We start from the raw sequence: 25,816 nt of genomic DNA on the forward strand, positions 1-25,816 counted from the left end.
TGAGCCGTGTGGCAGGAACGAGCCTCATGTGCAGGCTAGCACAGGGCTGACACACATCCCAGCTGGGCTCTCACCTGCCTCTGGCTTCTACCAGAACCTTCCCCAGGCAGCTGCCTGCCTCTCCCGGTGTGCATTCCCCTAAATTCAGGGCAGGGTAAAGTTCCCAGAGCCCAGGCAGTCTCCTGATGCTGATCCCAGCCGTGGGGCGTGCAGGAGGTGCTGGGCAAAGCCCAGGTCCCGGAGCTGTGAGCCTGCTCTGAGCTGTGCTCTCACGGCAGGCCCTGAGGCAGCTGCATTTCTAGACCACATCTGCCTCTGCCTGCACACACCGGTAAAATGTTCATAAACCCTTCTGCCTCTGAGAGCTCTGAAGGAAGCAGGGAGACACTGGGCTGTGGGCCCAGCTGGCATCCAGCACTGAGGGTGGGAATGGTGAGCCAGACCAAACTGATCTGGACAGATTGAAACACAGGAAGTTTCACTTCAACATAAGGAAAAACTGCTTTACATTGAGGGTGCCAGAGCACTGACGCTGCCCCAGGAGGTCATGGACTCTCTCTTTCTAGGACCTAAATAACCTGCTGCAGGTGACCCTGGCACATTCCTTTATTACCCTGACATCATCCTGGATTTCTCTTCTGGCTTCCCCATGTCTAGGTACCTTCCCCACCTACACTAAGGGTTTTACAGCTCTTTCAGTGCCCCAATTTAATCTTGAATCCTGTGAATGGTTCTTTACCAGTGTTGGTCCCAAGCAGTCATCTAAGCTGTTCCAGACTCTCTGCCTTTACCAGCTGAGCACAGACCACATTCTGCACAGGTATCCCAAATTTGGAACTTTATTTATAAAATGACTCATACAGGGGCACACAGTCCTGAAAGACTTCAGCCTGACAGGGCAAAATCACTGGGCAGGGCACAGTGAGACTGCTGAGGGTGACTGGAGCTATTGCCAGAGGCTGGTTTGTGGATGCAGAGCTCCTTACTGTGCTGCTTTAGGGACAAGCTCGTGTTCTTACACTGCTGAGTACATGCCAATGAATGTCCCCATGCTATGTACAGACTTTGATAAGAACTTTTCCCCTAAATTCGATGGAGGAGATGAAAATGGCTTGGCAAAACAATGCGACCTCGGAGAGGATCCCCCGAGAGCTCAGGAGCAGCTCAAGTGTGGACACGCAGTGAATTATTCAAAGGGCTGCCTCCATTTCTCTCCTTCCAGGTGAACTAAAATCCATAGAGTGGGATAGTAGGAACAATAATTTCTTCCCTTTGGTGCTATATTTAGATCATTCCTGCCAGCCACGGTGGGAGAAAGAGCCCAACAGTTCCCAGCAAGCACACAATAATGAACATCCAGAGGAAGATCCTGTCAATGACCATTGCAACGTACTTCCAGTCTTCCTTCACCTGGAACACAGAGGGGACAGGCCAATTATTAACATTTACTGGAGATTAAAATTCATGAAAACTCTTAGAGCTTTACTCCAAAGTAGGATATTTTCATATAATTCCAGAGATAGGAAGGGGGAGGTCTCACTCACACTTAGCGGTCCTATAAAATGACAAAGTTTTATTCCATCAATCACCTGAGAGATTCCCAGACTGCAGGCATGTGACACGTGAAGTCACAAATGCCTATGGATATCACACCCCTGTGGATAATGATCATCAGCACACTCACTCTCCCATTCTCCATCAGCAAGAGCTGTAACTGGATGTGTAAATGAGGCTGTGATTCAAGCTGGGGCGGTGTGGGGTAAGGAATGACTCCTTTCCCCATGCTCATAAAAACACTTGCTTACAGATTAACAAAGCCAAACTCTTTCTGTGAAGGGATTTACAGCTTTGGGTGAATCAGCAGTGAAAATGAACCAGCAAATAAGAGTATCTTCACCCTCCTTTTTCCCCATTTTTTCCTTGTTGTGGGAGGATTTTCCAGCAGTTCCTCTCTGAGGAGGTCTAGTACCATGAGGCAGAAATAGTAAATGACTGCTTCATTAAGAAAACATATATATATATGAAAACCTCTTTTATTACATTGCTGCTATTAATTTCTTTCCCAGGAAGAGGCCTGATCAGATGGTAAAGTTCTATTTGATATGACTGTACCCATAATGATTTCCTACAATTTCCCACTTGGTGATTAATAGACCTGAGGGCTGAAATTTGGCACGCTGCCTTGTTCTTTGGGGAAAACATCTCAGCAGGATCCTGCTCAAACCCCTCCAGTGGCTGTGAGTGGTGAAAGCAGAAAGGGACAGCAAAGCTGCCAAAAATGCATTTTGGCAAAGGAAGCAATCCAGATATCAGTGAAATGCCATTTGCAGCAGAGGATGTTTCCACAGGTACAGTGCTGTTGCTGAGCTCCTTGGCTCAGTGAGCAACTTTATGAGCTGGGAAACGAGGCATGCACTGGAGACCATATTATATTTTCTCTGAACAAAGCATTTTCAATTTCAGGAACACCTGAACATTGTCAAAAGCATAAGAATGGGTTCAATGTTTTCATTCAATGGATAGATTTATTCCTTTTAAAACCAGAATTGAGTTAAGCCAGCCTTTACTACCAAATAGGCTGATAAAACAACCAGGTTCATCCTGCATCTTGTCACCTTCTTTGGACAAATCATGTTATCTTATGATTGCACAGCCCTCTGCACAACCATCTGTAATTAGGGTAAGTAAAAAAAAATATTGACCCCTGAAACCAAGGGGTCAATCTCATCCCAAACTTCTATAATTTCCTTGGTTTGTGAACTGTAATTTATTCAAATTGATAAGATCATGTAGTGACAGGACAAGGGAAAATGGCTTTAAACTGAAATAAGAGTATTTTAGATTAGAAGTTAGGAAGAAATCCTTTATTGTGAGGGTGATGAGGCCCTAGCACAGTTGCCCAGAGAAGCTGGGGCTTCCCCTGTGAAGTTCAAGGAAAGGTTGGATGAGGATCTGCTCATGGCAGGTGGAATGAGATGAGCTTTAAGGTCCATTCCAACCCACACCATTCTGTGATTCTACAATTCTGTGATAAGAGCTCAGTGGATAACTCTGTTTTACTGTACCTATTTTCTGACCTATTCATCACTTGCTGAGAGTTGGAGTCTTAGATGCTTAAAATTCCTCATGGGAAAGGCATCCAAGCAAGCCCTGGATGATTGTTTTTATAGGATTAATGTCCTATCATGTAACCAATGTGTAAAGCAAATCTGAAATTCCCACCTGATGTTCAGCTGGAAAGCTGGATTGAGTAAATAATGCCTCCTTCTGGTAAAATAACTTTCTTTGAATATTTATGCTAGTAAAAATAAGTGCTTGATCACACAAAGAAAAGAAACTTGATGAGTTTCTCTCTGAGCAAAGAAGAAGAAAGTGAGAGAAGAACAGCTTGGACAGGAATTTGCTTTCTAATGTAATGGTGTATGCAGAAATACTGAGCCCATCTTGAAAATGATGGCTGGGAGTGCATCAGATGTTTGTAAAATCAATATCCAGCTTCAGACTGAGAGCACAGAGGGTGAAATTGGAAATTATGGGGAGATAATGAAAAAAAGGAAAGAAAAAGAGGACGAGGGAGAGAAAATGATCTGGATTTTTTGTTTTGTGTTCTGCCACCGCTGTAGCATTTCCTTGTGGTCCAGCAGCCCATGTGGAGTCTGATCCGCAGACGTCTCTCTGACATCCATGCAGCTGTCAACATCTGCCACAACTCCTGACCTCTGTTTTGATTAGTTTTTAAGAAGCTCACTCAAAATTATTTTTGGGAAACAATCAGGGGAAGAATCAGCTGACTCCCCTACTCTCAAATTCCCAAAAAGTGGGAATCTGCAGCTCTTCCCTGGTCCAGCTCCTTGTGGGTCTGAGCCTCAGGATTTGAGTGGAGGATTGAGGTGCCTTGGTGACATCTGATCCCCAGGACCCAGAGTCTGCAATGCAGATTAGAGCAGTCCCAGGTGGTTTTATTGTATTTTGTTAAAAATAACCCTGTGAGATTATCCTGTTTCCTCCCCCTCAGCTTTATTCTTTCCCATTTTATTTTAAAATGTCTTCACATCAGAGTATTCCGGAGATGCACACAGCCATGGGCAGAATGACTTCCCAGACAATGCTGGTGGTGTCTGGTTATTTTGGCTGATGTGTGGCACGGAACTTGTTTTGCCTTTCAGTCTGTAATTAATTTCTAATGGCATTTCCATCATATGCCGGGACAATTCCGTCGTGTGTTTTCCCCAGCGCCCCATTGTGCCTGTATTTTTTTGCAGATATCTTTCTGTAACAAACAACTGCCTCTTGCATTTCCCATTTTCTCTTTGCTGGAGCACTTAATTAAATGAGCTATTTACTTTTAATTTAGAAGCACTGCCCCTGTGGCAATGGAGTTTTAGAGGGGAAAAAAAAAAAAAGAAAAAAAAAAAGACAGGAACTTAAAAGAAGCTCTGTTCTCCTTCTGAGAAGGTGAATGTCTCTGGAAATATTGCCCACAAGACAGCAAGATGTGTCTCAGCAGCTGCATTAAAGGTGCCTGCTGATAGATTTATTGAAGACTTCCATGAAGAAATACCACAATTTGATTTTAAGATGAAAGCAAATTTCTGACTACTGATTTTTTCCCCAATAAATTCTCATTTTATTAGATCAGTTCTGCTCCTCACAGTATATTTCAGTTCCAAAAGATCATTTTCCTTCTTCTTTTTCATTTCCACTGGGAGGAAAAAAACTGTACTTTCCTACTTTATATTACTTGGGTCCAGAGAGAGAAAATAGTGCAGCCCCACAATGGAGTCAGCATTATCCCCTCAATCTGAAAACTCAGGCTCTTCCTTCTGTGCCAAGCTGCTGTGGAACAGTGGAGAAAGGTCACCCCGAGTCCCCAGGGGAGCCCACAATCCTGCCCACAGCTCATTGCTGGATGTTTTCCTGGTGCTTTTCCTCACAGCCTGGGCTGGCGGGAGGTTGGGTCAGAGACCAAAGGCTCAGTGTTGCTCCTTCTGCTTTTGATGTTTAGTGCTGTAAATAGCTTTCTCCTCAGGATGATCACTTAATTTCAAGAGGGTAGAGCAGCAGAAGGTATCAGAAGAAAAATTGTGGCTTTTGAAGTCTGCTTCATTAAAAAAAATTAAGAGGAAGGAACCCAAAATATTAATTGAGACCATTCTTGTTAACACCAACCAGCTCAGCAGGGAGAACCATTTGAAATGGGAAGTATTACTGGTGTAATATTTTTTCATTTGCACCATGGGGAAAAAATTGAGCTAAACTCAACTGACATCCAAGGGTTTACTTGTGATTATTGCCAGAGGGAGAGAGCAGAGTTTAATTCCTGCACTCCTAATGTGCCTCTGAAGTGCTTTACCCTGGCAAGGAGTTTTGGACTGGAAACTAATGAAGATGAGGATTCACAGCCCATCTCTGCCACAGATTTGTTCTGTGACCTTGAATAGGAAGTTTGTGTTTTGGCTGTAACTCCTCAACACAAGGAATTAACAGTTCCTTCTTCGAAGGGAAGCTGGGAAGTAAAATCAGTTGAAGAACAGGGGCCCTAACTATGATGCTAAAGAGTATAGAAATGGACAGTAGCATTTCAGCTTTCCTTGCTGCTCTGCAGAGCTGTGAAAAATGCAAATAAAAGACACTCTCCATGCTCAGGAAGTCTTGTATAAGCACACTATGACTTGCACTGATTCTAAATCTTAAGAATTTTAAACTGTAGACAAAGCTAAAAAGCACCTTTTGCATATGGATCTGCTCAGGAAAAGGTAGATAAGACTTTTCTATAATAAGATGACTGACTTCAGGTTATCTTGTGCCTTCCTTCATTATGGCCATAATTACTAGCACACAGTATCCATAGTCCTGCAGGAAAGAGCTACAAGAGCTGTGAAAGGATGTGGAATTTATGTGCATCGCTATCTCCATGAAAAGAAATCTTTGCAGCCTCTACTCCCTTTATCTGTAGCCATATTTACCCCCACAGAATAAGCAGGAAATTTGTTTCCCTACCTCCCTGCACAGAGCCAACTGCTCCAGTGCAAGTCCACTAATGAGGAATCACATCACAATACATGAGCAGAGCTACACAGACCCTGCAGTATCCCCACGCTACCACAGCTTCCCACACCCACAGCCTGCTTGGGCAATTTGCTTTCCTGGGCTCCAGAGTCAGAGTCAGCGATTAATAAAAAGCAGAGAGCGTGAACTACCTACTTGTCAGGCTTAAATAAGGAAGAAGTCTCTGTTCCTGTGAGATGGCAGTGTTTTGGGTCTCTCACAAGCCTAACTGCTACTTTGCTGCTTAACAACAACTTTACTCCGATTTTCTGCTGGAGAATTCATCGTTCTAGAGCAGCCCCGAGCATGATCTGGTTGTGCTGCCCCCTTGGCCCTCATTCCAAGACCCCAAGGACATCTCCAGCTGTTCCTACAGTGGCCAAAACCCACAAGAGAGGTATGGCTCATCCTGCCTCAACATGTACACACTCCGCACAGCTCAAGGCCTGCTGCGGCTCCCTTAGCAGCTCATTTTTGACTTTCTGAAGGAGAGCAGGTTCTGTTGGAATACTCACTGAGAAATCCGCATCCTCCGCCCGCAGGTGGTCTGCGATGTAGTGAACCCCTTCCACTGCCAGCTTCAGGGCTGGGGACATCAGCACGAGGTGCTGCTCTTTGGCACAGTGGCTCTTGCTCCCCTGGGCTGCTGTTCCGACCGCCTCACCCTTTTTGCACTTGCACTTGCACTGGGGGGGCTTGTGCCGGGGCTGCTCCCCGTTGAGGTGGCACCGCTGGGATGCTGGAGAGCCACTGGAGTGGCCGTTGGTCTGGGAAGAGTCCTCTTGCAGGTAGCAGTACTGGATGCTCCGGGACCTGCAGCGGATTGTCCCCTCCTCTGCCTTGTTGGGGCTGTACATCTGCTGGACACTCAGCGACCTGCCTTTCAAGGCAGAGGTGGCCTGGGTGTCTCTCAGGAGGTGGCAGGACGGCTGTGGAGAGGAGCAGGTCACCTGTACGGGCTCTGGGTGCAGCACAGAGTACTGCCCTGAGGGGGATTTGCAGATGGGCTGGGGTTTGGCTGGCTCCTCGAGGTGGGCACAGAAGGAGGAGGTGGGTGTTGGCTCATTGCTCTGGGGACTGGGGGAGGATGAGGTAGTGAAGTTGGGCTCCACATCCATCTCAGACCAAAGCCTCGGTGCGTTGGTTATTTTGTGCATTGACTCAATGAGCTTCTTGCAATTGTCCTTCACTGTGGAGGGACGTTTCATGAAAAGGATCCGTGGGACTACGTCCAGGAACACCCTCCTCACCCAGTCTGGCATCGTGTGGGTGCGGGGGGAGCGGTGGTGCACGTTGAGCACGAAGACAGTGATGATGATAGACAAGGTAACGAATATCATGGTGAAGAGGAGGTACTCCCCAATCAGAGGGATGACCAAGGAGGTGGATGGGATGATCTCTGTGATGAGCAGCAGGAACACAGTGAGAGACAGCAGCACGGAGATGCACAGGGTTATCTTCTCTCCACACTCGGAGGGCAGGTAGAAGACCAGCACGGTCAGGCAGGAGATCAGCAGGCAGGGGATGATCAGGTTGATGGTGTAGAACAGCGGCAGCCTCCGGATAATGAAGGAATAAGTTATGTCAGGGTAGATCTCTGTGCAGCACTCGTATTTCTTGCTGTTGTAATTGCCCACAGCATTGATGATGACCCACTCCCCGCTCTCCCAGTAGTCCAGCTGGTCCACATGGCTGTGCATGCTCACCAAGTCTATCTTGGCTTTGTCGTAGGTCCAGGAGCCAAACTTCATCGTGCAGTTTTGCTGGTCAAAGGGGAAGAAGGTGACATCGATGCTGCAGGAGCTTTTATAGATAGCAGGGGGCATCCATTTAATTCTTCCATCATAGAAGAGGTGAGCCTTGGTCAGGTGAGTGACTGCAAAGTCACCATCAGCACTGGGGACAGATGGAAGATAAGAAAAAAGGCTCAGACTTCTCTAGGACATGTCAACTCTGGTAAGGAAATAGGATATTTAGTGCCTGGCTTCCAGATGACCTGAGAGATGCAAAAGGCACATCATGTCCAAACACCAGATCCATCTACTCTGTCCAGTGAATTTTGAGCTCTTGGCTCAAAAGCCCTGGAATTCACATGCACATGTCAGCCTTCCCCTGGTGTAAGTCAGGTCCTTGATGTGATTGTACACAGGTTTTCCCCAAAAGTGTCCCAGATGTGCTCTGGAATGGGTTGAGTTTGTTTTAGAGGTGGGAGGAAGTACTATCAGATAGTGTAGCTGGGGGATCTTCAGAATTATTTGTGACAGCTGTTAAAAATGAAGGAGTGTTGGGTAATCACCCAGTCTCTTATGTGAAAACCATCAAGAACATCCTATTAATAGGAATAATGAACATTAATCTTTTGATTTCCCTGTCAGGAAGAGAATTGGCTTTTGTGGTGTCTTCTCACAGTAATCCTCAGCTGGGGGTTATCAGATAAATAGATAACAGCTCAGGAGTTTGTATTGGAATTGCATTAATAAATTGTATTTTCCAGACTTTTGGAGGAAGAACCCCAGTTACAATTAGCAGCACTGCCAGAAAAAAGGCAGGCTGTGCAGGGGAAGAGAGCTGCTGCTAAAAACTTGAGATGAATTATTCAGGCTGCTATAGCTCGAAAGCTCTCTGCTCCTGCCCAGCCCAGCCTGCAGCCACGTCCCTGGCAGTTGCCAAAAATCCCTGGGTCCTGCTCTGCTGCTTCAGCACCCAGATGTGTCCTGACAGCAGCCACACAGTGGCAGGGGTTAGTTTCATAGAATCATGGAATGGTTTGGGTTGGAAAGAACCTTGAAGATCATCTGATTTCAACTCCCTGCTATGGAAGTCTCTTTTTTCCCCCCCTTCCACTAGACCAGGTTGCACCAACCCCCATCCAATCCAGCCATTAACAATTCCAGGGATTGCTGCAGCTTCTCTGGGCAGCCTGTGCCAGGGTTTCACAACTCACATCACCTATTTCCGCTCGCCCTGTGAAATATCCTAAAAATGAGACTGGTGTAGTATTGGGAAATAGTGGCAGGATCTGGCACTTGCTGAGCTGCCTTGGCTAACACAGCTTCTGAGCAGAGCTGGAAACGTCCCCAGTCCTCAGGATCACAGCCCAGATGTCCTTGAGACAATTTTCTAGGTTGCTTGAAGTAATGGAAAAATAAACTCAGAATTCTTGTGTGGTGGAGAACCAGGTTTTACTAAACTCTTCTTTGTTCTTTGTGTTCTTTGGGGAAGATTTTGGAAAAACCAAAAGATCACAAAAGGACATAATGCCTCTTGACCTCTAAATTAGATTTTTGTCTAAAGATTAAAAACACTTAAAAAGAAAAAGCAGAAACTACATACAAGACTCTCACAAAGGGATTAAGACAAAATCAGCACAGTGATCTACTCTGAAGCAAACAAACCTGAGCCATTGTACAATCCATCCAGCTCCTGTCTTACCTCTTCTTTCTTAAATCTAATTTACACTCCAGAACATGTGATTTGGATGAGAACCACCTTTTTCTTTTTCTCCTGTGTTTTTCCAGGAGCACAGTAAAGTCAGATTGAGACATGAAACAAGCACAGCAAGTGACAGTCCAGTGCTTGCTGTTCTTGGTGGTTTTCTTTTTAAATCTCAATAGGAATATGGAATCAGATTCTGCATTTAATGATATCTCTGAGGCATGATTAAATCTCTCATTAATGGAGCAATATTTTTAATTGGATCTTATTAGAGAAAAGGGATTATGAGCATCCACTATGAGTGTTTCCCTTCTTAGGTAGAGCAGCGTGTAAGTGGCTGGATAAACACTGGTGTGCATTTTTCCTTTGAAATCTCTTGGGAAAACAAAACAAATACAAAACTCTTGCTAAAATGGCATCCAGGGATGATAATAATTCATGTAACTGTGTTTCAATCCCAGAAATGCCTTCCCTGGCAGTTTTGCAGTTTCTGTGTCATCACCACACTTCTCTTCTGCAGAAGTTCTGTAGATGGTACCATTGTGATGCTGAAGATCTTGTGTGTCACTTGTTTCTGTAAATTATCTGCTTTTTAATGAGCAACATCTTTTTTTAATTTTTTAATTGCTCGCCTAACAAACCCAGCTTCATCTTGGGTCCCCTTTGGCTCACATGTTTGTACAAATAACAGTGGCACTGCCTTCCAATGGATTTTGCCTGCAGTGCCATGGCAGGAGTGAAACCAGCTGCAGAACATCTCCTTGGATTTAGTCACTTATTGACTCTAAGAAGCCATAAAACACCCTGGGATGCTCCTGCCTCCCCAGCCTACCAGGACTATCAAAGAATTCCTGACTTTATTGAGAGAGCTTCACTTCTCATTGCAGTTCAATGCAGAGGAATTTGTAAGCAGAGTGAATCAGCCATGCTGAGTACATAGAATATATCCCAAGCAGCCACATCATGCAAAGGCAGTGTTCCCACTTGTCTCATTCTTCATGCATCCATATATTTTTGCCTTCTTCCCCAGGATTTCCACCCACACTGGACCTTCAAGCATATGTTTACTGGATTGGAAGCTGTGCCTGCTGGCACCCTGCCCATGCAGGGGAGCCTGGAGAGATTCTCTCTCCCCTCCTGTGTAAGAATTTGATTCTACTCCTCTCCACATGAGAGAGGGAGCAAACGAGGTCATCTGGCTGTTGAGTGCCTTCCAAAATCTTTCCCTCCAAAGGGATGAAGGTGAGACAATCAACTGCAAACACAGTCTGCAGTTGGGAGGTTGGGGAAACCCTGTGTTCCTTTGGACAGCTTTGCTGTGGGAAAACCCATTCCTGTTCCTACAGCCCTGACTGCACCATGTCAACATTGCTTTAGACAGGAAGGTGGGAGACCTGATGTAGTGGGACAGAGAAAATCTGCAGACATTCCTTTAGAGCAGTAGCACTTTCTCATCTCTCTCAGTGAAGACCACTCTGTTGTGACAGTTGTCATGAAAATCCATTTGGAAGAAGGCGTGAGTGCAAGGTAAACATCACAAGAACTGGAGAATTCAGATAGTCAGGCCCTCCTGGTTACTCTGACCTGACAGCTTTAAAAATATGTCAGTAATAAAGAACTAGAGCTCTTATATTTTTTAATGTCAAACACAGCAGTGCACACCAAGAAAGAGAGAAGACAATTATTTATTTTTTTCCCAAGGAAAAAGCTGCAGCCTTTGATTTCTCATTTTGAGAATAAAGGTTGCTCTTCTAAATCTCCTAAGTTTATAAGGGTTTAAGGATGGCATTGCTTTACTGACATCTAGTAGCCATGTTCCACTAAAAAGCTCTGCTGATGGAGAATTTTGATTTTCTTTTGCTACTTCCTATTTTCCTGCAGTTGGGAGATACACCATCCTACAAAATTGTTTTCAGAATGCACATAAACGAGGCACACATTTATTTTAATTTCTGATGATGTAATTTAAATTCAGATAGACCTTTAAAAGCCTGAAAATTATCTATGCACATATATGGATATACTAGAATATCCTCACTTTATTGAAAAATGCTTTAAGAGCAGTAACAAAGAAAAATTGTAGTATTAGGAGCCTGCACCCTTTTGGTACACATTAGAGAGATGCTTCTGGAAATGTTCAGATTAAAATTCTCTCCAAAGGGAAACCAGAAAATATTTTGTTTAACTATGGTTTTGTGCTACGAAATGTTAACTCAAATGCACTGCTTGGAAGGCACCTCTGGAACTGTCTCCTGCCCAAAGCTCCCTGCTCAAAGCAGGTCAGCTACAAGAGGATCAGAACCTTACCAAGTTGGGTTTTAAATATTTCCAGGATCTTGGCAACTTGGGTACAAAACTTCTTGGGTGCCCAGGGGGGGATGTCACCAAAACCCTCCCCCCTCCACAAACAAAAAATGCAGCCCCCAAGAGCTCATTATTCCCTCATTAGAGAAAAAATACAATTCCTTTTTTTATACTTCACAATATACAAAGAAAAACTAAAATGTGCTTCAAAGTCAGTCATGAGTGGAAAAACAAATAAATGCAGAGGATTAGATAATTCATTTAGAAATGATTTGGTGGTGCCTGAAGAGCCTTTAATACCTCAGATAAGGAACAGTCTGGTTTCTTGGCAAAGAGGAGGCTTTGTCACTTCACTATGAACTCATATTCCTCTGTTATATGTATGTTGTGTCACATCCAGTAGAAACTATCTGCAGAATCTTGGAACTTAACTCATCAAGCCTGAAAATTCAACAGCATATTAATTTCCCTGTAGGATATTAATTTGGTTTCAGATTCCTTATGAATGTTGAAAACTACATTTAGTCTCTAGGCCAAACCAGCGAAATTTACTGATTTAATTTGGGTCTCTAGAGTGGGTAAATGGAATTTTTTTTACAATAATGAGCCAAGATATTATAGTAACCTCACAACAAAGGGTTAGGTTTCCTTAAAGATGCAAATCTGAAATCAGTGGAAATTTCTCCATCTCTGTACCTAGCCCAAGATGAAAAGAGAAGGGGTATTTGTATAATCTTTCTTAAAAGAGTCAATCCCAAACAGAAATACCATATTTCTGCCAGAGCATGTGATAAGTAATAATTAGCTCACACTAGACAGCCTGAAGACAGCCAAAGGTCAGTGTGGCCTCTCACTCCCTCCCACCAAGGGTTCTCTGCACATTCTCTTGCTCTCAGGGACCCAGAATCATGTGCAGCTTTGTTAAACTCCCTCTAAACTATATATATCTGTGTAAAATATGAGATGGACTCCTTGTTAGCATCACTAATCATTATAATTTCCAGCTGAGATGCCCACCAGGGTAAGCCCTGGCTGGGAATGCAGTTGGTGAAATGCTGTGCAGAAGAGCCTCACCTTGGTGTCCCACTGCTCTGGAGGTTTTGCCTTGCATTTACCCTGCAATCCCTAAAAAATGTGAAACCTGATGAAGACACTGACTGAAGCTCCAGAGGGGCTTGGTAGGAAGTTAGGTGGAAGAGAGAAATACATCTTGGGGTAGAAAACACTTTGCATAATAACAAAGGGAAATATAGCAGTGAAGACATATGGAATTAATGGAAACCCACTAATGTCTGGTGTCTAGCTTACACCCATGTTTAATTCATGGATAAAGTAACCAATTAAAAATGCATGATAGACTCATGACAACCAACAGATGAATGCATGGTTATTAATGCTAAGTATGGATCAAAGGAGGGAAGTAGCTTGGATTTGGAGAGCTGGGGAATGAGATCTCCCTGTGTCAGCAGGTCCCAGGACAGTCAGGTTTGCTACTGCAAGTCAGAGCAATAAGGTGGGCAGGACTGAAAGACTCTCACTGCCCAGAAGAGGTTGAGAAAGACATTCTGGAGTAGCTGCTGTGGCCAGGAGATCAGACCCCTGGAGCCCCTGTAGAGACTCAAGTGAAGCAACAGTGAACAACAAGAGAGCTGAGGGGCAGAGCATGAGAGGGGCAGGAGCCAAAGGCTGCCCAGCTCAAGGTCTGGGTGTCCTGGACATCTGGGGGATGTCTTCAGCATGAAACCCCAAAATGCCCAGAGGCTTGAAGGATACCTTGACTGGGGGTGGGGTGAGATCATGTTTAAGATTTTTTTAAAGATATTTTCATCCCAAACCGTTCTGTCATTCTGTGATTCCCTGTTTCCAGGCCCCTCCTTCCTGCATGGACCATCCTCATCAACCATGTTGAGCCAAGGCAGAGTAAGCAGAGGTGACACATCAGGTTCTTCTGTGCCAGTAGCTCAGAACCAAAGGATGGTTTGACACACAAAGGTCGTGCAGGGATTTGTGCCACATCATTTTCTTTGGCACCATGGTCCACCACGCCACCAGAAGCACCAAAAATAATAATCCTTGCCATTGTCATTAATTTAACAACAAGAATGACAAGGTCATTATTTTTTTTTCCTAGTGGAAGCTGTGAACACCTTTCTTGGCTGCCAAGTGAGGCACTTGCAAGGCTATACTCATGCTCAGAGTGTGTCCCTGGAGGGCAGGAAGGTCCAAGTGCCTCTGAATGAGTCATTTCCATGGGGCTAATCTCCGAAAGGTGCTCAGTGAGGATGCAGTGATTTCCAAGAGGTTTGCAATCACTTCACACCACTGAGGATCAGGAATGAGCTAATGGGAAAGATAACATCCCCTGTAGTCTCCAAAGCTCACAATCCCCTGGGCAGATTCCAGCTTCAGCCATTTATTTTGGTTTTTAAACAGAAGCAAAATCATATCAAGCTAGAACCAGATGACTGTTTATTAAAACCGAGCCTGGCTGCTGCTGTGAGGGTTTTCTGAGTGTCAGCCACATGCAAAAATGCTTTTCTTTGATGCCTGCAGCAAGTGTTTTCTCTGGAGCCTGTGCTGGGGTGGTGGACTGGGATATCTTACATCCTGGGGGACTGGAGAGCTGTGCTGGGGGCTCCAGGGAGAAAACAGCACTTGGCACTTGGGCAGCATTTCTAAGAATATCAACAGGCTCCAAAAGAAAGAAAGAGAACCACAACCTGCTCCCTAGGAAGTGTCCATCTCTCCTCACTAGGGACAGATTCCAAGCATCTTCGATGAGGAACAAATACCTATTTAGAAATCATTCCAGAATGGTATTTAGCTGACCTGAAACCCCTGGAGCTGCACAAGCCTGACATGTTTCAGCATATTTTCCTTATTTAAGCCCATCCTCAGTAATTGGCTTTTCCAGTTGATGGTGATGAATTAGGGGAGAGCTCCTGGGTGAAATGAAATTGAAGAGGACTGAAAGCTCAAATCCAGCTTAATTGTGCATCTGACATGTGAAGAGAAAACAATACCTGGCATCCCCCAACAAAACTGGCTGCCCAGAGGAAGGATCATTAGGGGAGCAAAGCCCTTGTGATGAATGTCACTCATGTCATTTATGGCATGTTATAGAATCTACATGAACTCCAACCCCAGAGAACAAAATAAAGTGGAATAATTGCAGGAAACATTTTAACCTCACGAACAGAGAAAATTTGCAAGGATGGGTTCTCCTTCTGGTCACAGTGCTCACACTCACTTGTTATAAAGGACAATGTCTGGCCTCCAGATGAGCTCTGAGGGGATTCGGATGGATGTGACATTTTCATATTCCTGGGGGTCCCAGCGCAGCTTGTAGTCATGCCACTCCTGCCAAAAATGAGGTGGTTACAAAGTGGGGAGAGTTCAGCATAAAAACTGAAAAGAGGCATAGAAAAACACATATTTGGGGGCACCCACCTGCTTCACCCACACATTCGTGGTCATCATTTGATTTTTCTCATCCTGAAATGCAAGATCAGATATTGGTTACAGGAGCAGATTAAGACGCCCAAAGAACCCTCTTAATTTCCCTTAATTGTATTTCATTTATGTAATTGCAAATCACCTCTGCAATAAATACAAGTTCAGTCTTGGAAATAAAAAGCAGATGTTTCTGTCATTTGACATGGGACAGGGCACAGCTGTCTGATACCACTGAACAGCTGAGCCTGCACCTAAGCAATCCTGTGAGCAGATGGAATGGAATTTATTGGGATTTTACTCAGTGCTGATGGATTCAGCCTGGGATGATGATACCAGGTAGAGGAAAAAGCTCCCCAGCCTGCCTTTGACCTGAGCACTGAAGGAAGGGAGTGATGGATATATAAACCCTTACTCACACACGTGTGGTGGATTCCAGTGCTCAGCTTCACCTGCAAGGGTGTTCTCCTGTGAAACATTATCCATGGGCACACTTCTGGAAACAAGAAGCTCAGCAGCATTTCTCCTTCTACCAAATACATACAACTTGTGGCACTGTGGATTGGATTTTCTGAATAAAGCCCAGCTGCTCTGCTGACATTCTTGGGCAGCCTGTTTTTTCTCAACTCTATGCACAAAAAAGGTAAGACTGTATGTACATATTTAAATAATGTCAGGCATTTATAATGCCAGCAGCACTGCAGTAGGGTTAATTACTGTTTGCTGCTTGCCTTTTGTGCCCTCTGTAAGTAACTCACATGAATTACGTGCGGCAGAGCCTAGTGCTGGTCTGACTGAAGTGTCTCACCACAGCTCAGCGTTTATTTGTGTGGGTTTTTTTTTATCTCTTGCCTTGGTTGGCATCAAACCCAGCTGAGCTGGCAGGGTTCAGCTGACAGCAAACTGCTCATCATTAACCTTGCTCTTGTGGCAGTTCAGGATTGATTGTGAACATTAAAACCCAGAAGTTTGGGGGTAGCTCTGCCTCCTCCTCCCTGAGCCTCCTCATTGCTGTTGTGGCACCAGACATAAAACCTGAGCAGAGGTTCTCTCCTCTGGGGCTAGGGATGAGAAACACATGGAGGAAGGAGGAATACAAAAAGACTCCAGTGAGAAACAAAGAGAGAGAAAAGACCCAGATGCTTCTTTGGGTGTCAATGGAAGATGAAGAATGCCATGACCTGGACCAAGCCTTAAGTACCTGCTTCTCTTACCACTTTGCAATTCAAGCATCTGAGGCTCTCCACCACAGCCCCTGCACTGAGCATCCTGGTGTAGCAGGTGCTGCCTTTTACTGGAATTCTCCCTGGAACTACCCTTTGTGGAAGCTCCTGCCCATCACCACATCATCCTCCTGACCCGAGGGAAGCACAGCTGCAGTCCCACGGGATTATCTGAGAGGGGTTTGCAATGTGCCCAAGCTCCTCCTCAGCTGGCACAGCTGGGTGCTCCTCATGGAGCCAGCCCAGAGGACAGCAGTGACTCCCCAGCCATGGGGCTGTTGCACTACCTGGTCCCTTCTCTCAAGGTGATCACAGCACATGAGGTCCTGCAGACAAACAGCCATAGGAATCCAAGTGTGTCTCTTGGTGGCTGCTCCTGGACACATATTTGGTCTCTTCCCCCGTATTTCTGGTCCCAGAAAACCCTCGGCAATCCAGGGTGAGGTGAGGGCATGCAGGAATGTAGAGCTCCCCATTGATTTCTGTTCCCCTGCCCCCAGCTTTTGTCAGCAGGAGCTGGGGTTTGAATACAGCTCTGATTTCCCTTTCAGACTCCTTGTCACTGGGAGCTGAGCGTTGTGTCTAACAATTGCAGCGGGGTTTGCACCAAAACTGTCACTGTTGGGAAGGGGGAGAGGAGCTGAAGAGCCACGGTGGTGGCAGGAGTGTCACCAGTCACAGACTGGAGCAGGAGGGGTGAGAGCTCTCCTCCAGCCATGCCCACAGGTCCCAGCACAGCTCTGCCTGTGAGTTGCACTTCTAACCACTGACATGGTTTTAAGAAGATTAATTTTTCTTAAGTAAACTGGGAAAGCACTGTGGAGCAGCTGTATTGATCCCCCCCTTCCACGATTCAGCAGCTGCATAATGGAAAGTCTCTCTCATGCCTCCACAGTCACTAATGTCTCATCTTTAGTCTTATCAATTATTCAGATGAGAACCATGCAACTTCAACATTAGCAACTGCAAACAGCCCTGGATCCCTCAGGCTGACTCAAGAGTGAGGAGGGGAATGGGAGACCATTGCTGTGCTGCAAAGCTGGAAGTGGATGGCTTCTGCACGAGATGAGACTCTCCAGCAACTGGTGTCTTTGACTCCCCACCTCCTGAACCATCTCAGCTGTTTTCTTTTCATCTCCAAAATCTGATTTTGTAATATAAAACTGTGTGGAGAGTAATCTGTTATGATTGTCCTACACTAACAATGTCTTTAGGTTGCATTATTCTTTCCATTGTCATAGAAATCACAGAATGGTTTGTATTGGAAGAGGTTTTAAAGCTCATCCAGTTCCAACCCTCTCCAACACCTTCCACTAGACCAGGTTGATCAAAGCCTCATCCAGCCTGGCCATGAACATTTCCAGGGCTGGGGCATTATCACCCCTTTCATTCTGCCACATGACTACAGTAAAAAGTGACAGGGAGTCCCATCTTCTGAAAAATAAGGGGGTTGGACAAGATGGCCTTTAAAGGTCCCTTCCAACCCAAACTATCCTGTGAAAGCCAGCCCAATACCTGCTCAAGGAGTGTGCAGCTGTACAGACACTCTCCTGGGAAGTGCCACGTGCAGATAGGGACAGCAAGGAGAAAAATGCAGGAGCAAGAGGTGCACAAGCTCTAAAGCCTGTGAGTGTGTCTGGCATCTGCAGCCCTGCAGGGACCTCCTTTGTGTAACACTTGACCCCAGCACACTGTGCCAGAATAATCCCATAAATGCTGTTTCAGTGCACATCAGTCTGCATGCAGACCTCTCTGTTTTGTACCAGGCATATACAGTTTGCACATGTGTGACTTCTGTCTGAGCAAACACTCCAAGAATTTTCTTGTTAATATCTGCCAGATTAGCTAAAAATGCTCAAAACTTTCATTTGCAGAAACCTCTTCAGGCAATCTCTCTTCCCAAGGTGTGCAAAGCACTGTCCCTATTAGCTTGTGTAAATTAGTATTAATGAACATGGCTCAAATTCCAAATTAGGTATTTGATTTATTCTTTTGCCAGAATTCTCTGGCATTTATGCCAGGGGCTCCATTGCCCTGCTGTGATCAGTTCCGTGGATTTTAATAGGGAATTTGGGATTTTGCCTGTAGCAAATGAAGAGTAAAGGATCCACTTTGATGACCAGCTACTCACATCAGTTGCCCGTGTTCCACCAGCTCTGTCTGCATGATCACTCCTCTCTGCTGAGGGCAGAGCCTTCCCACCCCAACCCTGGATCAGCCAGTCGAGCCCACATGCACCAGGAGCCTCTCCCTGGGCCCCAGCCTGGCTGATCTCAGCCTTTGTTGCACAGAGAGGTTGCACTTACAACATCGATGAGCTGGGCGATGGACAGGCCAAAGCGCACCAGGACCACGTCCGAGATGTTGGCCACGGGACGGGACCATTTGTTATAACCAGAGAAGAGTTTCTTCAGGAGCCGCTCCTCTGCGTGGGCTCGGGTCTCCACGTGGCCAAAGGCTGTGGGGAAGGAATGAAACACCTGCAGGTCCAAGGGCTGGCATAGCTGGAGCCTTCTCCAGAGGGAAACTCCAGGAAGCCACAGTGATGGGCATTTGGGGAGGGTGATGTTACTCAGGTGATTTGTCACCCCTCTATCCCTGCCATGGACAAGGATTCCTCACTCTATTCACCCACAATTACAGAGCAGGATTGGTCTGAAGAAAATGGGGGCACCAGTAATACCATTTAGAAAATACTACGTGAGCCATTCTTCCCTGAATCTGGTCTAATTTTTATGGCCACTTTGTGGCAAGTTTTTAGCACTGGAGTCTGCAGGCAGGGAAGGGGGATGCTAGAAGGACGAGCCAAAAAGGAAAAAGCAGCTTCCTGCTGGGAGATAGGAATTTTGGATCAGATTTACACATAAAAAATTGACATTACACATATCAGAAGAAAAAAGGCAGCCTGAAATTCAGCTCTTTAACCTGCTTGGTGGATATTTCACAAAAACAATGGGAAGAGGATGGTGGAGAGCACAAGTTGGATAACAAGATCCCAGTTTTGCTCAGGCATAACTTTTCAAGTTATGCCATGCAAGGAGCAGCCCTGACTGCTCATGCAGGCTCCAGGAGCTGCCAGAGGTGCCTGTGGTTATTAAAAATTAAAGCCACGTTTCATCCAGGGGCTGTCGGAGGAGCTGCACTCCTGAGCCGGCGGTACCAGAGAGAGGGGAGAGGGAGCCGGGGGCTCTCCCCACGTCCCTCGTGGAATATGGCTTCTACTCAGGCTTTAGCTGCCCTGGATTATACAAAGGGAAGCATTAGCTGAGCGCTGGCTGTGCTCTCCCCAGCCGGAGCTGTAGCCCCGAGACACATTAACACACTTTACCCAGGGAAAAAAAGCCCAGGCAAGAAGCAGGATGCTGAGCCCCGGTCTGGATTCTCCCTCCTGTCCCCTTCCCACCGTGGCTTTAACCCTTTCTCCATCTAATCAGACTAGGAGCAGAAAATAAAGGCAAAGCGGCTGGTGCTCAGGGGACCAGAAATGATGGGGCAGAAGGGTGGAGGAGTCACGGAAATTCCCTGTTGACAGGGGCTGGTCTTTGCAGCGTGTCTTTGAGAGGGAAAAGGGAGGAAAGAGCTGAAGAGCGGAGCAGGGGGAGAAGAGCTTTCTCAAACTTACCGGGGAAAATGCTGGCACACAGCAGGAGGAAGAGGTTTCCCTTAGGCACGAGAAATCCCATGGTGGAGCAGAGCTTTAGTGTGCAGAGTCTCCCGTCAGGGCAACTTTTCCGCTCTGAGTCTCTGGATCCTCCAGGTTCATTACCCTAAACTCCTTTGGCTCTCTCTCCCTCTGGGAAGGGATAGCAGCTGATGCTTTGCTTTGTTTTGTTTTGTTTTTTTCCCTTCTCTTCTCTCTTTGACTGATCTCCCGCTCTTCCTCCTCGAAGGATGCTCTTTCCCGGGACGCTGCTGCTCGTTCACTCCCAGGTGATGCGCAAGGGCTGCGGAGAGCTCGTGTAAGGGCTGGGGTGCCCAGCTTCCCTGGGCTCTCCTGCTGCTCCTCTCCCCGCTCCTTGGCTGCTGCTTTATCTGCTGCTGCTGTTCCAGCCTTCCCCCAGCCCTTGGGGCAGCCTTTGCTCGGGTTTTGCTGCTGATGGGCCAGCGATGATGCCTCTGGAGCAGAGAGTGAGCACAGCGTGTTTGTATATTTAATGTAGTCAGACCTGCCCACCACCCGCTTAGGAGGAGGAGGAGGACGAGGAGGAGGAGGAGAGAATCCCTGCGCTCCAGCAAACAGGCTGCAGGGGGGAAAACTTTTGCAGGAGAAATAAAGGGGGAGATCCGGAGCCCAGCTGCAGCCAGAGGTGGATATGGGGCCAGCTGGGATCTTTATAGCACCGGAAGCCCAAACAGTTCTTAATTAACGAAAGCTGTCTCTTTAATCTCGTCCAACTGCTTTTCAAAATCACTCCAGTGTAATTAGACTGAGATATTTCTGGCTTGGGCACGTATCTTTGCTGTCAATAATTACTGGGGTGATGAACCTGCCCAGGAGAACAGGGCTCTGCTGTGCTTGGTGCTGTACAAACACATAGTACAAATACAAATATTAGAGTCTGCAATTTTGCAAAACAGGGGTGAGACCGAGACGAGGTCACTTGAATTTATCTATATGCTTAAATGCACCTTAAATACATCACAAAAAACTCTGCTAAAGTCTTGCAAATTTGGTGGAGGAAAGGATAACTCCTTGTGCTAGGAAGGAATTATCACTCCAGCCCTTCATCTCACATCCCTGATTCCTTGCATGGGAGACATGGAGTGGAGCTCTTCCCATTTTATTTCAAAACTAGCTTTGATATTAACACAATTACTTCCACACGGATAGCAAATGGATTTAATTTTCAGGCAGGGGTAATGTTGCCAGCTGCAAAATTAATCAGAGTCCGTTCTAATAATATTAGCTACATATTTTATGAATAATAATTTCCCTACTCCCAAAGCATCTCAAATATCTTCCAATATAATAGATTGCTCACTGCAAATGGGGAGGATTAAAGTCATAAGAGAAATTAGGTCTGTAGTGAGATTATAAATAACATCAGTGTAGTACCAAACTCAACTTGTCTTGTTTTTCTTATCTCATCTCTTCCTCAACAACTGTCAGCCTTTCCAGAGACAAACCACACGGTATTTTCCCACTTCATGGATTCCTGTTCAGTTGCCTGCTTTGCTTTCGGAGTCCTGATCCTCACCGCAGCACCTGAGCACCTGTACATGCTATAAAAATCTGTAGTGCTCATTCCAGGGAACCATCCAGCATTAATTTAATAAGCAGCAGATGTGAGATCAAATTAACTCGGAGCTGAAGGGTGGGATACATCCTGAGAGCCAGGTCCTGTGCAGCTCTGAGCACCTCCAGCAATGGGGGAGCAGAGGGGCCATCACTCCTCACCAGGGTTAAAACAGCATCACTGTCACCTGCTGCAGCCACACATTCCCAAAAACAACCACCAAAAAACCCCTAACATTTATTTAATCACCTTTTCTCAGTGGAACCTGAGGTCTGCAGGTTCTTGTACTCCTTGTTATGTCCAGCCCAGTTCTGACCCAGCAGCATTAAATGGGGGAATCCTGGGTTTCTTCCCACCTCCATCCAGCCACGAGCACCAAACACAACAAACAAATAGTGAGGAATAGGATTTCTAAAGGCCATTTTTCAGAGAGGCTGGTGCTCTGCACAGGTCACACACTGAGCAGCCAAACCCAAGGGATGCAAGATCAACTATTCCCTTTTGAAAATCTTGGCCATAAATAATACAGGTATCCTTGACTACAGGCCCTCCTGTGCAGAGCTGATTCAAATCCCATGGACAAACCCCATCCATCTTCACCTTGCCTGGCTTTCTGTACTGGCAAGCAAACACTGCCTTTAGATTAACCCTATAAATTATTTTGATTAAAAAAGGATTTCCTTCCTTTGGAAATTAATTGTAAATCACTATTTCCTATGAGTGAAACATTTATCCCTCACCTCGCTGGCCATGTGGGAAATGAGCATATTTTACAGTGGTTTCTGTGCCTTGAAGTGACCTTGTTAAATCTCACTGCCAGTTTCTTTCTGCATCATTGGGCCATAACAAAATTTCCATCAGCTCCTGTGTGTATTTGGAAGGCGATGACTTCCACTGGTACATGTGCAAAGGTCTCTGACTGGAACAAAAGATGACATTTAAAGGTTTTAATGATTTTTTTTTATTGTGGTAGAGAGCTGCAACCCCAGCCTAATTTCCAGGGACCCCACTCTGAGTCTCCTCATTATTATTATCTTCCTTTGTCTGAAAAAGACGTGGGTAATTTGGGTGATCCAGATGTTCACAAAAGCTGATTCAAACATCCCAGCTACTGAAGATTTTAGACTGAACAAAACAGAAACAAGGCAGCGTCTCTCCATGGTCTCCACTGAAATCTCAGACTTGTCCTTGGAAAAAGGTCAAGCCAATAACAGGCTCAGTTGTGGGCCATTTAGTGGAATTCCATGATTCTGCAAGGATCTGGTAAGTGTTGACTGTGCCTTCTTGCATTCTGCACTCCTGGAAATCTCTTGTCTGCTTTAACCCTTTCTGAAGTAATTGTTATTCTATAGAAGACACTGGCAGAAACAGATGGAAGGTCCCTGAGAGGTGGGTGCCTGCACATAAATTGTGCCTAAGCCACCTCTCCTGCCATCACTTATTCAATATTGAAAAAATCAGCTGCTCAGGGAGGCAGAAGCAGCTGCACTGCCAGGGAATCCTAGGATTGCACATTTCCTTTGAATTTGCTTTCTCTCCATGATCTTGTCTTGGATGTCATAGCCAGCCCTCCAGAGCCAGCCCTTGACCTCTGCTTGTTTTGTAAAATGTCATCTGGATGTTTAAGTCTACCAGAGTGAGACATTATAATGATGATATCTCCTTACCTGTTGCCCATTTGGGCTTGGCACAGGGGACAGCCGGGTTAATGGAATGCTTGAGAAACACCATCTTTGCATTCAAAGGGGATCAGGATTTTTTTCCTTGTCTGTCCGTTCCTGTGATAAAGATTTCCCTCTCCTGTTCCTAATGGCTTTGTCATCAACAGAGGCTTCAGGTGGAGCAAAAGCAGAAGGAAGAAAACCATCAGTGAAAGGGGAGAGATCTCCTTTCAGTGAGATGTGCACTGGAATGAGCAGAGCAGAGGGACGTGCAGGGCTGTTTCTGAGCAGAGCAGGCTCTAGCTGCCTCTGGGGAAACCTGTGAGGTACTGCTGGCTTCTCAAGAGTGACTCTGATTTATTCATATTCATTTCAATTTGTTTCTGAAGTGAAAGAAGGTTTTGAAAGGCATTTTTAACTAAATCAAAGATTTTTTACTCTGCAAGAGACTTCTGGCCATGCAGGGGAGCTGAGACACCTGCATGGGACTAAGAACAACGGTAGAATAACAGTGTAGGAATGTGAAAGAATTCAAATTGTAATGAGCACAGGGAGGAGAGGGAGAGATGTTGCCTGTAAATGTAGGAATTATTATTTCCAAAGCAGTAACTACAATTACGGAGCCCAGGCTTTTCCAAGTCTTCTCACCTTCTTGGAAGTTGGCTATGGAATGGATTTCAACCACAGAATTCTACCATATCCTTTATTTCCTGCAGCACCCTCAGGGCACTGACCAGGCCCTGCAGTGCCATGGCTTTGCTAAACCTCACTCTCAGTGAGAGCCCAGGTGTGCCGACACATCTGAGATGCTCCAAAGCTGCATCTCCCACGTGATTCCCCTCCAGACCCTCTCTAGGTGCACACAGTGAGTAAACACCTGGCAGCCCAGCCCTGGGTACACCACAGACACACATTGTCCAGTCAGGCTGATGCCTTAGGATTTTAGCTTTTATATTTTTCTGAGCCTGTACTTCTTTAGTGTAGAACTCTAAAGCTCCACAGTCTGTTAGTTACTGCCTTCCCATTTTATTCAGGATACAAAACAACTCCTCTCTGGGCCTGAAACTCAAGGGCACCCTACTGTCTCAGGCCCTGAAAAGTGTAAACAAAAAGCAAATTGGGGGGGGGGGGGGGAAGCAAACTGGGAGTAGTATATTACTTCATTATCTGAAGCTGTAATTGGAGGATTGTAATATGTAAATGAACCAAACTTAATTGTCTGAAAAATTCATGACCATTGTCTGTGTTGGGTGTAGCCCCTCTTGGAGGCTTTTGACTGCCCAAGGTGTACCTATTGAAGGCCTTTAATAAATATGTGCTTTTACTCTCTCAATCTTGTCTAGCCTCTGTTCCAGGTGGCCACTCCAAGGCATCAGGGCCCCCCCAGTGCTGAGCCAGGGCAGCCCCACGGCTCCAGCCATGAGGAGATGCTCGGTGGGGCTTGGAGCAGAGATGGGCACACCCCACAACAAGGCAGTGTGGCTAATGCAGCATCTTCCCCTCCTCTCTGTGTGCTCATTAGGATTTCAATCCCAGCACAAGAGCCCTGATGCATTAACCTTTTGTGTTGCCTTGGAGTTCTCACGCATTGCTGGGCTGGGAGCTAAGGGAGCTCAGAACCTTGCAGGATTAACTCTATAACGAAGCTCTGGGGAGAACTCAGTTGTATTTACCTCTGAACAGCCTGTGCTGATGGAGAGCAGGGGGAATTCTCTCATTCCTTCTGTCTCCAGACTCGTTCCCACCTCTGTCCTCCACAGCAACACATTTATTCTCTTCTTCTCTGACCCATGATTCATCATGCCAACAAAACGCAATAATCCACACGTTTCTTCCTCTCTGGATTTCTCTTCTTCCTGTTGCTCACTCAGGCATATCCTGGGAATTTCTGAATAAGACTCTTTATTAATGAAGCAACAGGAGGATTTACAGTTCTGGCTGTGCTTAAACAAAGCAACAAACAAAGTGAGCCAAACACTGAAAGAGGAAATGAAGCAAAGAAGAAAGTCATGGCCTCATTAAGATTTCCAGCTCTACAGCTACTAAAGGGCTTGTGTTACAGATCAGATGAACCTCTACATCTTATTTGTAAATGCCAGACTCCATTGTAAAGAGCCCATAAAGAGCAGGGAGGCAGCTTTCACTTAAGATCCATGAAGATGGATTTTTAAATTAGAGAACTGAAGCATGTTTCTCCAGACAAGTTTGTTCTCCAAGGATAGCTTTGGTTTCACTGCTCAGCTTTGTGGATCTAAATTAGGCTCTTGTCCTTCCTCACCAGAGGGCAAACACTGCCCAATTTACTCACTGAGGAAATCTGAAGTTGAGTGACTGACAAATCCTTTCCTCTCCCCGGTCAGCCCCAGCAACAGATCACAACTTCCCAGCCAGTGCAAACCTGTCCGAGGGTGCTGCAGGCTACAGGCAAAGCCAGGCCTCATGAGAACAGGGTGGA

General features: G+C 45.8%; 1 protein-coding gene across 1 annotated transcript; it reads right to left on the minus strand.

Moving 5' to 3' along the window:
• Positions 1 to 821: 821 nt before the first annotated feature.
• Positions 822 to 20,149, minus strand: CHRNA4 (cholinergic receptor nicotinic alpha 4 subunit). Its single transcript, XM_058850553.1, has 6 exons — positions 20,086 to 20,149; positions 18,770 to 18,921; positions 15,238 to 15,282; positions 15,038 to 15,147; positions 6,564 to 7,944; positions 822 to 1,410 (listed from the first exon to the last, which is right to left on the minus strand). The coding sequence occupies exons 1-6, from the start codon at positions 20,144 to 20,146 to the stop codon at positions 1,285 to 1,287; spliced, it is 1,875 nt and encodes a 624-aa protein (XP_058706536.1). The 5' UTR covers positions 20,147 to 20,149; the 3' UTR covers positions 822 to 1,284.
• Positions 20,150 to 25,816: the final 5,667 nt, after the last annotated feature.

This window comes from Poecile atricapillus, chromosome 15 (assembly GCF_030490865.1).
Source record: "Poecile atricapillus isolate bPoeAtr1 chromosome 15, bPoeAtr1.hap1, whole genome shotgun sequence".
In the NCBI taxonomy this organism is placed as follows: Eukaryota; Metazoa; Chordata; class Aves; order Passeriformes; family Paridae; genus Poecile; species Poecile atricapillus.